A 13077-nucleotide genomic window follows, 5' to 3' on the forward strand; every position below is an offset into this window, starting at 1 on the left:
GAGGTTAAGAATATTTAATGATTAAATTAATAACTTTACTGGAAAAAAAAATAATAAATAAAAAGAAAAGCATTACACTCTAAAAAGAATATTTGCTCTTAGCTTTTACACCATAAATGCTTTGATAATATATAATAGATGAATGAAAATCATGAATTATTTATCTGAGTAGTTATAATTCTTATACTTTAAACCTTGTTGTTTTTTTTAAATAACCAAAAATCTTTTACTCTTAAATATCTTAGTAGGGAAAAGGCCCCTTACAACAACATTAATACTAATAAAAATATCTTATTACACTATATTAATATTAATGAGAATAACTCTAACATGGTATTAATATCGATTGAAATATAATCGACTTTTAGAGAACTTTTATATATATAAAGGTGTATGAAAATGATTATCCTAAGCTTTTATAAAGGTTTTAAAAATAACCTTGTGACCCAACATTAGACCAATAAAGACCATTGAATATATGTTTGAATTGAATGATTCTAAATCTAAAAATATTGGGTCTGATATTTTTCCAGACTCAAATGTGCTTAGGCTCAACATGTAGTCAAGCATAAGAGAGTTGGGTTTGATATTTTGTCAGACTCGCGTGTCCTTGAGTTCAGTTTGTAATCGAGCTCGAGAAATTTGAGTCTCATATCTTATCAGACCAACATACGCTCGAGTTTGACAAGTAATCAAACCCAAGAGAGTTGGATTTGACATCTTGCAAGCGTTTAGGCTCCGTATGAAACTGAGTTCAAGGGTATTGAATTTAAAAATAAAATCAAATTCATATCATCTAAACTTGAAATTTTATTAAATTTATACATGTTATCGTCCTATCTTTGATCCATCTATTTAGGAACCTCTCGAGCTAAGCTAATAAGTTGCGTAAAAATTACGATTATCCATAGTATTGAATCTGATTCTATGGAGGCAATTAGTTGTTTATAGACTACTTCAAACACCTGGCACCTTCACTTTTTCTCCTATTCAACATCATGTCTCTAGTTGCAGGTATTGATCGAGTTCAGCTCATGCACTCTCATCGCAAGGGAATTTGTGATCTTTCTTCTCCAGGCATTCATCCTTTTGCTTGAAGCAGATAAAATTGAAGTCATTTTCTTGCGTGATTAGTTGTTTTCCCCCCCTTTATGCCAAAAAAAGTAAATAGTCATGAACAAAAATTCTTTATTTTGGAATACAATATCCTTCCATTTGGAAACAAGAACAAGATTATCTTTATAGATCATCTTATTTACAAACAAAAAAAACAACTTCACAAACAGACTAAAAGGCTACTAGTAGCTCAGCCATAACCAGACAAAAACCATATCTCTGAATCCAGTTCATCATTTACACATTATGATCGTCTTTTTCCATGAACTCTGACGCTGGTACAAGCCAAGCATTAATGTCCTTAAAGCTAGATAAGGGCATCTTCTAGACTTGGGCATCAAATCTTCTTCTTCTTTTCCCCTTCTGTTGCTTCAGCAAATGGTCACCCCACCTCATGTATTTCGAATTTGGTCACTCGACACCGGAATCGACAGGATATTGGTTGCTTTTGTTACGATCAGTAACTTGTATAAATTACCTAAATAAAAAGGGACCAGGTTGCATTTTTTAGAAATATAAGGATCGAATTGAGTTTTTTCAAAAAAATAAATCAGCTCTTGAATCTTCACGTGAGAATCCATTGGTCAACCAGCATGAATGTTGGTGAACAGTATGAGTACATGAAGATGGAATGTTTTTCGAGGAAAAAATAATTAAAGTTTTAAAAGAAACTATTTTAGTCTTTTTCTAAATGTCTATTTAGGATATCAATTCAGAATTTATCAATTTCATTGTCAATCAAATCAGCTTTGAAAGGAGTAAGCCGGCTATCTATCACAAACATGAGGGGCAAAACGGATGTTTTGAGTTGTAAAAATGGTTAATTTCTTCTTACAAAAATATATATATATATATATATATATATATATATATATATATATATATATATATATATTCTATGATGTCTTGAAAAGTCATTAAAAGTTAATTATAACTTGATCCTTGTGATTTAGTAAAATTAAATAATTAGTTTTTATAGATTTTAAAATTATATATTTAAAAAATATTATTGAATCAAATATGGTTAACTGAAGCTAAATTTAAATCTCATTATTTTTTACTAGGGGAATTAATTAGTTTTTTACTAACATAAATTAAAACAGCTTGGCTTAAGCACTTTTCATTTTGGTATTCAAAATTTGAGAGGAATTTTGTAATTTTTTTAATTTCATTTTTTAATATGGGGTTTATTGGGTATAAGGCTCCATAGTTGATTTCAATTTATTTTCTATAGAGTTATCTTGGTCCCATGATCCGAGCTGCGAGTTTTGCAGGTTAATCGTGTTGACTCAAGTCATTTTTATCTATTTTATGATAATTTTTTATTTTATCCTTCAAAATTGAGTTGATTGATAATCAAATTTTATATTTTTTTATTTGCTTTTGATGGATTCATCTCAGTCTCACGATCTACGTTGCAAGTTTTGTGGGTTAGACGTGTTAGCTTGAGTTATTTTTTTATACAGTTTTATTTTTATTTTTAATTTCATCATTTAACTATGAATTGATTGGTAGTCAAAATTTATAAGTTTCGTTGATTTGTTTTATGTGGAGTTATTTTGGTCTCATGACTCGGGTCACAAGTTTTATGAGTTAGTCCAGATGACTCGGATTTTTTTTGTCCATTTTTTATTTTTATTTTTTTCAATTCCATCCTTCAACATTTTTGGCTAATTGAGTGTCATAATTTATAATCTTTTTTATTCATTATCTATAAAGTTATTTCGATCTTTTGACCTGAATTTTGCAGGTTAACTGAGGTTGACTCGAGTCATTTTTAAATTTTTTTTAATATTATTTTTAATTTAATCCTTACAAACTGGGTTGGTTGGGAATTAGAATTCATATTTTTATTTTTGGCTTTTTTGGGGGTTATCGTGTCTTATGACCCAGGCCACGGGTTAAACTGGTTGACTCGAGGTTTTTATCTTTTTTTTAGTTGAATATTTTTGAATTTCATCATACAATATTAGATTGATTGAGAATTAGACTTGATACTTTATTTATTTTTGTTTGCTTTCTATGAGATTATTTTGGTTGCATGATCTGAGTTATAAGTTTGTCTGGTTGACTCAGGTTAACCCGAGTGGTTTTTTATATCTTTTTTTTTAATCTCCCTTTAACATTAGATTGATTAAAAATTACGTTTCATGGTTTTTTTATTTTTTTTATACCGGATTATCTTGATCTCATAATACTTGTCTGACAATTAACTCGAGTTGACTCGATTTTTTTTAGTTGAATTTTGTTTTAATTTTATCATTTAATATTAATTTGATTGAGAATTGAGTTTAGTAAAGAAAAAATTGTTTTATATAGGGTTATTAAGGTCCTATACCTGAAAAATAAATTTGACAAGTTAACTCAGGTTGATCCGAATCAATCAAATATATTGTTGTTTTAGTTCTTAAAAAATAATGTTGTCCTAATTTTTTTAAGTCAAATTATATTTTTATTGGTTGTCACATTATTTTTGAAACTATTAAATAGACGAGATCATCTTAGGTCAATCTCTATATAATTATTTTTATACATATAAAAAATACATTAACAATATATAAATATTTTTTTCATATTAAAAAAATTGGTATAACTTGCGACATAGCACGAACAATATATAATAAACTACTAGCACTAAATTATAATTAACTTAATTAACAAGGGCATGTATGAGAGTGTAGTAGATATTGTTTTTTAAAGTGTTTTTCTATTAAAAATATATTAAAATTATTTATTTATATTTTTTTAAATTTATTTTTAATATCAGCACATCAAAACAATAAAAAATATAAAAACAATAATTCAAAACTAAAAAAACATTAAAATATTCTCAACACTGCTGAACAACATTTATAAATTACCTTAATCAAAACAACTCAATTTTTATTACATCAACCAAGAAATGGGCCCACCTGAGAATCAAAATCAAACGGGACAAACGTAGAGGGGCATATGAGATACAATACAACTCACCACAGCAAACTAAAAAAAAAAACAAAAAAGCAAAAAGAAAAGGAAGAAGAACTGTACGGCCACAATAATCAGCGGGAAATACGGAGGGCCCACCGTAGGAGGAGACATGCACAATTACAAAACTGCCATTGAACCCCACCACTGACTTATCTGAGAAGCCTGGAATTATCATGATTAAAATAAATTAAAGCGGTAATGCCAGCAAACGTTAATGGTTAATTAAACGTGGTACTCAAGTGCAAACCTGTCGGAAAGAAGTTTCAACATTAATTAATCAAGTCTTAATCCACTCGTCTCTCTTCGTATAGTTGATTTACGTATCGGAAAGATTACTTGCATGTGTTCACCATGCTGCTAGTAAAACAGTACTACACCATCACTTCAGAATATATCTTGCTGTTTTTTCAAACTAGTTTCTTGAAATCATGATCTTTACACGATTTTCTTTCATAATTCAAGTTCTATAACTGTTTGTCTATTAAATCTTTTCGTTTGCTTCTGTATTTTAAAAATATTTTTTAAAAAAATTAATTTTTTACTTTTTTACTTTAAATTAATTAATTTTTTGATGTTTTTATATCGTTTTAATATGTTAATGTCAAAAATATTTTTTTAAAAATAATAAATATTTTTAAAGAATTTTCAAGTTAAAATTATTTTAAAAAATAATTTTATGAATCAGGTGAATTTTTATATTTGATGATTTCTTGCTTGTCATTTCATCAACTTCACAGTGAGTTGTGAACACAAAAACAATGATTCTCCTACCCAGTAAAAGGAGAGATGGATGCAAACTAACCTAATGACTCGCGTGGAATAAAAGATAATATGGTCTTAAGTTGACTAATTAGGCTCTCTTTTTTTATTAACCAGACTTATTAGGCCCCAAAACAAGGCGTGATTCTGGACTGCCATGAATAATTTACCCCTGTAAAATCATAATTGCCATTAGGTACTAAATTCATCTTGTTGTCGTAGTTTTTTTAAAAAAAACATATTATTTTAATTTTGATATAATTAAGTGTAAAATGTAGGTTTAGATAAAAAGAAGCTAACAAAAATAATAATTAGTGTAAACTATGAGATATTAAAGAGTTTTTTTTTTAGAGTGTAATAATGGTTGTTTTTTAAAGTATTTTTTATTTAAAAATATATTAAAATAATATTTTATTATTATTTTTAATATTAATATATCAAAATTATCTTGAAAAGATAAAAAAAAATTAAAATTTCCTGTATCACACGAAGTTCCAAAGGTGCAATAATGGCCTCGGACTCTCAGGGACATTATAATTTATCCTTTGAATAATTAACAGGATTGCACTGTAAAAGGAAGGTGTAGATCGGTGGGCTTTTTACTTTTTTAAAAGCTAACAATCTTGAATCGGAGCCGGCGAGCCAGGGTCTGCAGAGCTGTTAGGTTCAAATACAGAGAGAGGAAATGTAGCTCTTCAGAACGAAGGCATAGGATCGAAAGAATCCCAGATAATCAGTCGTAGACTTCCTGTCTACAGACTAATATAATGTATTTACACTGCACATATGAGGTGTGAACACATGTATCGGTCTAGCACGTCGAATTGACTTGATTTGCAAGGTCTCAAAACTATAGTATTTACTAGATCTGTGCCGCCCTCCGTCCCAGTTGATCTTTTCCCCCCTGTTAAAATCAATGATTATATGTTACAATAAAACATAAATAAAAAGTTCTTAAATTTTATTATAAAATAATTTAATTAAAAAAATTATATCGTTAATTTAATTAATAATCTTACTAATCTAATATTGAATGATAAAATTAAAATTAAAATAATTTTTTTTATAAAAAAACCTAAATAAATACCAAAATCAACCCTTCTTAAATTATAGTTAAGCAAATTAATTTTATAAAAGAAAGCTTTATTTTTGTTTCTTCACACGGTAGTTTAGTAATTTATAGATTGTTTGAAATCAATTATTTATTGTAAATTAATTTAATTGATAAATAAATTGAATCTATATATTTGAAAGAGATAAAATTCAATTAATTTTGTGTCTTATATTACTCTAATTACTTCCATCTTATTTTTTCATGTGTTTGTAAAAGGATTAAATTACTCATCATTTTTCATATTAGTGGCTTTTCTTGTAGGGAAAAAATTAAGAAAGTACAGTGAAAATATATTTTTTACCCCAATTGCTCTATTTAAAAAAAAAACTTATTTCAAGAGAGAAAGGTGTTAGGGAATTAATTTTTAATTCTTCAATTCTGAAACAAATTATATAATATATGAATTTTTCAAGAGATTCTGATTTTAACTGATTATAAAATTATTTATATTATTAAAATAAAACTGAAACTATAAAAATAGACAAATGTTATTGAAATGACTTCATCTATCCTCAAATCTCAAGTTTTCCAACAACACGATACAAATGCACAGATAGGTTAGCGAGAATCTGACATTGCTTTCAATCTCTCTCTTGTCACTGCCTCTGCCTCTGCCAAGACAATTGGCGAAAAATCTGTAGGTGTGAGTGAATAATCCAATCAAACAGACAAAAGAAATTGAACCCCAAGGAGTACAAAAGTAATGAATCCTTCAAAGGAAAGGAGAAGATGCTCTCCTCTTGGTCCTGTAATCGTGTCTGAGATGTTTGATTGATTTCTAGCTACTAGTTTAAAGTACAATTATGAACACATAAGGGTCGAGGCCCTAAAAAGGCAAAAGAAAAATTAACTAAAGAGATTGAACAGAAAAAGAAAAAGAAAATCCAATACCCCCCCTAGTAAGGAGTAAATGCACATCAGGTCATCAATTCTCGATCCCTTTCCCGTTCTTTTTCTATCTCACTTTCACTTTTCCCGGAAAATTTCTTGAAAATCTAAACCATTAAAGCCTCAATACTAGCCTTCTTTGGTGTTTGACACACTGGACAAGCATCAAGACAGGCATCACAAGCTTTACATGAGCAAAGGTGCCTACAAGGAAGGAACAAAATACACGAATTCCTAGAATTACATCTCTTGCATACCATCACCATCTCTCTTGCCGTATCATCAGCGTCATCAAGAAACCATTCCTCTTCTCTGCTAACATCGCAGCAAGACTCTGCATCCTCTGCCCCATTGTTAAAACAACTAGATGCATTTTCTCTCAGTTGTTCTATTGTGTTGTTGAGAGAAATAACTTTGGCTTCATTTTCTTGAGCCATTCTTTGCCATGTTTGATTCTCGAACTCTAATTTCTTCAAGAAATCTTCAAGCTCCACCGTTCTTTTAGCTGCCTGTGCTATTTCTTCATCCTTTTGTTTCAATATCGGCAGGGCCTTTGACTCTACTTTCTTTAACAATAACGAAAGCTGCTGCCTTTTTTGCTCTTGCAACACCAATCTCAGTCTCTCGTTCTGTTTTGACAAACAAAAAAAATGATCAGTCTAAATTAAAATAACACAAAAATAACGATGAAACTGCAAAAAAAAATTTTAAAAAAAAACTGGTATGCGGCCAAACCTGCAGTCTGATATAGTGATCAATCTCTTGTCTTTGCTTTTCTTCATAGGAGGCCATGGTACCCATTGAAAGATGATCACTGTTGTTGTTTTTTGAAGCAGAAGCAGGAGTATTGTCAAAGAAAAGATTTTGATTCCTCTGAGGCTGATAATTTAGTAACTGATGCATGTTGCATTGCTGCTGCAGCTGCTGTTTTTGTTGCTGAACATTGAAGTACTGATTCAAACCTCCACACCCATAATCCATCAAATCCTGTGACCCTCCACAATATGGAAACTGTGCTTGTATTGCCATTCTTCTATAACCACAAAACCAATCGTGATCCCTATCAAAACCCCGAGACCAAATAATAGAGTTCTTGAAATGAATTGGGATTCTCGAAAGCCAGGACTTTAAGTTCTTCCTGATCTCTGCTCCGTGACAACAAGGGACAGGAAAATAAATGGAAGGGTGAATCTATATATAGGAGGTGATTTGTGATAATAATAGAAAGAGATACGATAAAAGTAACTGCCAAGACTTGGAAAAAGGGAAAAGAGACTGCCCTAGGATACCAGTTTTTTCTTTTTTTATACAAGGTCTGCCTCTACTATTATACGCATAAAACCATATATTATTATTAAAGGGTCTTTAAAGAAACGACGTACACATGCAGATTTTGTGACTAAACTATCGGGTCAGAGATTTCAGAGGGGGTGTTTGTTTGGTTTTGAGTAAATATAACACAATAAAAGGGGGAAAAAGGTGGGCAAGAAAGAATAGGAAAATTCAATTCCAAGGTGTGTGTGTGTGAATCTGAACAGGTCAGTTCTTATTGTGAAGAGAAGGGATAGGAGGGATCAGAGAGACTTGTCAGTTTGCGTATGCCTCTGAATAGGTCAGTTTTTATTGTGGGGAGGAGGGGTCGGAGGGATTTGTCAGTTTGGTCATTAGGAAAGCCTGAAAAATATGATTTCTTTATTTGCTTTTTTGGGAGTATAAATCCTTGCCACTTCTGAATTTTTTTATGAAACATGACTTGGAAATATTTTTGGCACTGATTCGGGCAGGGCGTTTAGTGGGCAAAGTGTTGAGGTTTTCAAGCTGTTGAATCATTCTTTAGACAGGTGGAACCAGGTAATGTAGCCCACATCATGTTTCACCAATACATTAAAACCATGAGCAATGAATGCTAATTTTGATGGCAGTTTCCCTTCTCTGTGTTAATTATGGGCAGCAAATTAGTTTTACTTCCTATAGTTTTTGCTATGAAACGGGTTGTTTTGCTTAGGAGGAAATTCTCCATTCTACAGAGGGAGCCCACTACTTGCTCTCTCGAAGATTTTGATTAAAGGGTTGATCTGACCATGTGATAAACATTCTCTTTTTACTGCTTGTAGTGCCGAGAATATAACGACGGCTCGTGTGTCCGTGTCTCCCACGATTGAGTCCGGGCTAGTCTGATCCGAGGATTTCTCTCACTGCCCTCCTTGTCACACCGAGCACTTTAGAAAACTACGAGGGATCGAGACTATAGATTAATCTCGTAGCTATTTGGCTTAATCTTAAAATCTTGGGGGGCTGGTTGGAATAATCTGTAGAAAAGGATGACTGGTTTGTATTATTTTTCCATTATCTCTCAACGCGGTTTATGACTATTTGTTTCCTAACTAGATTGAGGATTCTTCGAAACGTTATGTGATCGTGATGGAAGAATTCTCAGTGGGTCTCTTATTATTGAGAATTTAATGCTCGAGCATGCTTTATGAAAATCCCACCTACCAAATTACAGGGGTTAATTAAATCGGCCATTAATGATTTACTGTACTAATAGCCAATCAAACAATTTTGTTCCACTAATTATTAGCTCAAATTATATTTGTTGAGGTCTTTAATACCTTCGAAAACTTAAATAATCCTGCCAAAGATTCAAGCATTTCAGCTACGACTTAAAAGCAACAAACCAAATTTTGGGACTCGCCCTTTGAGTCATTAATGGACGTTAACTTGTTTATTTAAGACGTGGATTCTTCCCAGATGATAATTCTTAATCAATATCGAACCGCTTTGAGCTTGAAGATGATCATGTACGAAAAGGAGGATCAAATCCAGAATCACGGAAATTTGTCCATGTCAAACAAGATTATGAACACCTAAGAGTCCGTGGAAAAAATAAAATAAAAATCCAGTCCACAGTTCCCCATGTCTTTCTTCAATGGTTACATTGCAACAAGATCGTCATCTTTTTTCTTGAAAACATAGTTTCTATTCGCTCTTGATAAGAATCTGATAGGAACACAGAGGGAAACAAAGCATGTATGGTGAAAGGGGACCCATGTGCTGCCCACCTACCATGACCCTAGTGAGTCGCTTCCTTGCTCGGGTACTTCATGTGGAACCAACGGTGCAAACCATGTGAATCTGTGAAAACATCAACACAGCACGACCCCCACCTCTCGAGCCCCATTGACTAGGCACTGCAGTAGTATTATTAAAGATTCACAAGGGTGCGGTGCGAAAATCCAAAGCCCATGTGTCGTATTTGGTGCAAAGTTTCTGCCACACCTTCTCAACTACTACTCTCTCTTTTTTTCTGGCAGAGTGACATGGATGCATCGGGGTCCTAGTTCCCATAATAGGGCAACCCCACAGAGGTCTTGTCTCGTTGCTTGTGTGGTGGGATTCAAAGAAAACGTGTGGAAATCTCTAGTTGCCCTAAATTTCTTTTCATGATGATAATGATTTAACATTCGTTACTTTAGAAAAACATGGTTATTAACGCTTAATTAGTGCCCTTGGACAAACTTATTTGACATAATGTAAAGTGATTCCACTATTCCATTGACGAGCTGGTAATTTTTAACAAACACGCCATGACCTTAAGCGTGTAAACATCGGCTTGTTGTTCATGATTAAAGATAGAATCAAAGGTCTTGACCCCATGATTAAGCAATTTCTCAAATTACACGATCGTGCTTCCCAGGGTGACCTGGAGCGTGACTTCAGGTCTTAGGACTTTTAACGCTCGAGTGGTTGAGTGGTTGCTGTGAACAATGTTACCATGAGGGCTTTAATCTCTCACAGGAAAATGCATGGAGCTCGAGAGGCAGCCGATCAAGAATACGAACACCGGCACTTTTTTTATATAAATAAATAAATATTCATGTCAGCTATGATATTGGATTTTATATTATGCTCTACAATACATTCGAGATTGACAAGTAATATATAGAACATTATTTATAGACATATATGAGCTATTTGTCCGCACCTTATTTTAATGCAAACCATCCTCCCTGACGGGGACAAAAGTATTTATTGTCTAAATCTTATGATTATTGTGTTGATAATTATTGTCTAAATATAATCTCTAGAAGATGATAAAAGAAAGCAACGACCTTCGGTGATACCAATTATGCCCTCCGTAATGAACAAAGAATTTTCATTAATTATCCTTCATTGGACATCTAACATGCAAGGCAACGAATTAAATCTAATATATAATATCCTAACAATAGAGCCACATACGCCGCGTGCTAGATTAGCAGTCAGAAACAAAGTTAATTGCTTTTAGCAGTTACTGTGTAGGTTTTTCTTTTTAATAGAGTACCGGTGTTTTTTAAAATTATATTTTTTTATTTTAAAATATATTAAAATAAGTTTTTTATTTTTTTTTCGATATCAATTCATTAAAACAATAAAAAAACATTAAAAAATTTAGATTTTTAACAAACACACAGCCAATCATGTTGCCAAATAAAATAAAAAGCCTGTTTATTTTTGTATTTCAAAAACGTTTTTTATATGTTGATATTAAAAGATAAATTTTAAAAAATAAAAAAATATATTATTTTGGTATATTTAAAAACAAAAAAATATTTTTAAAAACAAGCACATGGTTCTAAAGATTCAATCTCAAAGTGGTATTAAAGATTAGGCATAAGCGGATTTCTGCCATGATATATAATAGAATTACAAACTTTCTTTCTAAGGTTTCCACAATAACAAATTATAAATAAAGCTAAAAAGTGTGAGAAAAACATTGTTTCCCATACTCATTAACAATGTGAATTACAATAGTAATCCACAGTGTTGAGTATTTATTTATTTTTTTACCCCTTTTTTGTTATTAAATTTTTTTATTTGGTCCTTGTATGATATGTTTATGGAGATTTGGAGTTGATTATTTATTTTAGTGTTATTTTTTTTTCATTTTGGCTCTTTTTTGTTATTGATTTTTTTTTCAATTTAATCCTTATATGATGTTTTTATGGGGGTTTAGAGTTAATAATTTATTTTAATTTGCTTTTTATATGGTTATTGCAGTATCAAAAAAAAATATCTTAGTGTTGGATTGGTCTATTTTTAAAAACATTTGGTTAAATAAAAAATGATTTTTAGAAAAAGTAGTTTAATAAACTATGTGGAATCGGTGATCAGGTTTGTGAGTTTGACAAAATAACTATGGTTGTCCTGGTGGGTTTAGCAAGGTTTTTTTTTCTTCTAATTGAACTCAATTATGTTATTGTCTACTTTTCTTTTTATCATATAGTTAAAAAATAGTTTCGAAAAAAAAACATGTTATTAAATTTTAGAAAGTTCATGGGTATGTTGATGGATATGACGAGTTTAACTTTTTTCCTTTTCTTTTTCTTTTTCTTTCTTTTTTATAATTTAATATTAGACTGATTGAGAATTGAGTTTTATAATGTTTTTTTTTAATTTCTTTCTATAAATTTATCATAATCTTAAAAAAAAAAGATCTCAATATCGTGATCGTCTATTTTTGTTATCATATAGTTAAACAACCAATAGTTTAGAAAAAAAACAAGTTATTAATCCCAATGGATTCCATTACTCAGTTTGTGGGTTTGACGTGTTGACTCAGGTTACCCAATTTACAGGTTTAGTGTGCAGGTTTACCCATTAAATCTAATATCTTTTTTAAATTTCGGTTCTTTAATTTTTCTAATTGTTTTTTTTTCATTTCACTCTTCTTCGTTCATGATTTATTTTTTCTACTTTCTATAAGATTATCACGATTTCAAATAAATATATTTTTTAGATTGATACTCAATTTTAAAAGCATTTAATGTTATCATAAATTAAACAAAAATAATTTATAAAAACAACAAAGTTATTAGAGATCTATTGAAGTCTATAAGCCAGGTCACAAGGTGACCAAGATCGATCCAATTTAATATCGTCTCAATATAAAAAAAAAATTATTATCTTAAAGTTTTTTTAAAAGTTATGTCATATTTTTACCAGTCATCCAAGTTATCTTTTAACTTATTAAATTAAATAATTTATTTTGGATCGGTTTTCACGCAGTTTAATTTGAAATTCGAGCTAGACAAAGAACCAAGTTGATAGATTTTAAAATAAAATTGCTTAATTAAATTTAATAATATTCTTTTAAAAAAATTTCATTCCCTTCATATTTTTTTTAAATTAAAATAATAATAATACAATCCACAGCCGTGGGCGAATATGCCAGTGGACTCTAATCTATA

General features: G+C 30.7%; 1 protein-coding gene across 1 annotated transcript; it reads right to left on the minus strand.

Annotated features, from left to right (window-relative positions):
• Positions 1-6429: 6429 nt before the first annotated feature.
• Positions 6430-8415, minus strand: LOC133699026 (probable BOI-related E3 ubiquitin-protein ligase 3). The gene is made up of 2 exons (XM_062122147.1): positions 7583-8415; positions 6430-7476 (listed from the first exon to the last, which is right to left on the minus strand). The coding sequence occupies exons 1-2, from the start codon at positions 7874-7876 to the stop codon at positions 6955-6957; spliced, it is 816 nt and encodes a 271-aa protein (XP_061978131.1). The 5' UTR covers positions 7877-8415; the 3' UTR covers positions 6430-6954.
• Positions 8416-13077: the final 4662 nt, after the last annotated feature.

This window comes from Populus nigra, chromosome 7 (genome assembly GCF_951802175.1).
Source record: "Populus nigra chromosome 7, ddPopNigr1.1, whole genome shotgun sequence".
In the NCBI taxonomy this organism is placed as follows: domain Eukaryota; kingdom Viridiplantae; phylum Streptophyta; class Magnoliopsida; order Malpighiales; family Salicaceae; genus Populus; species Populus nigra.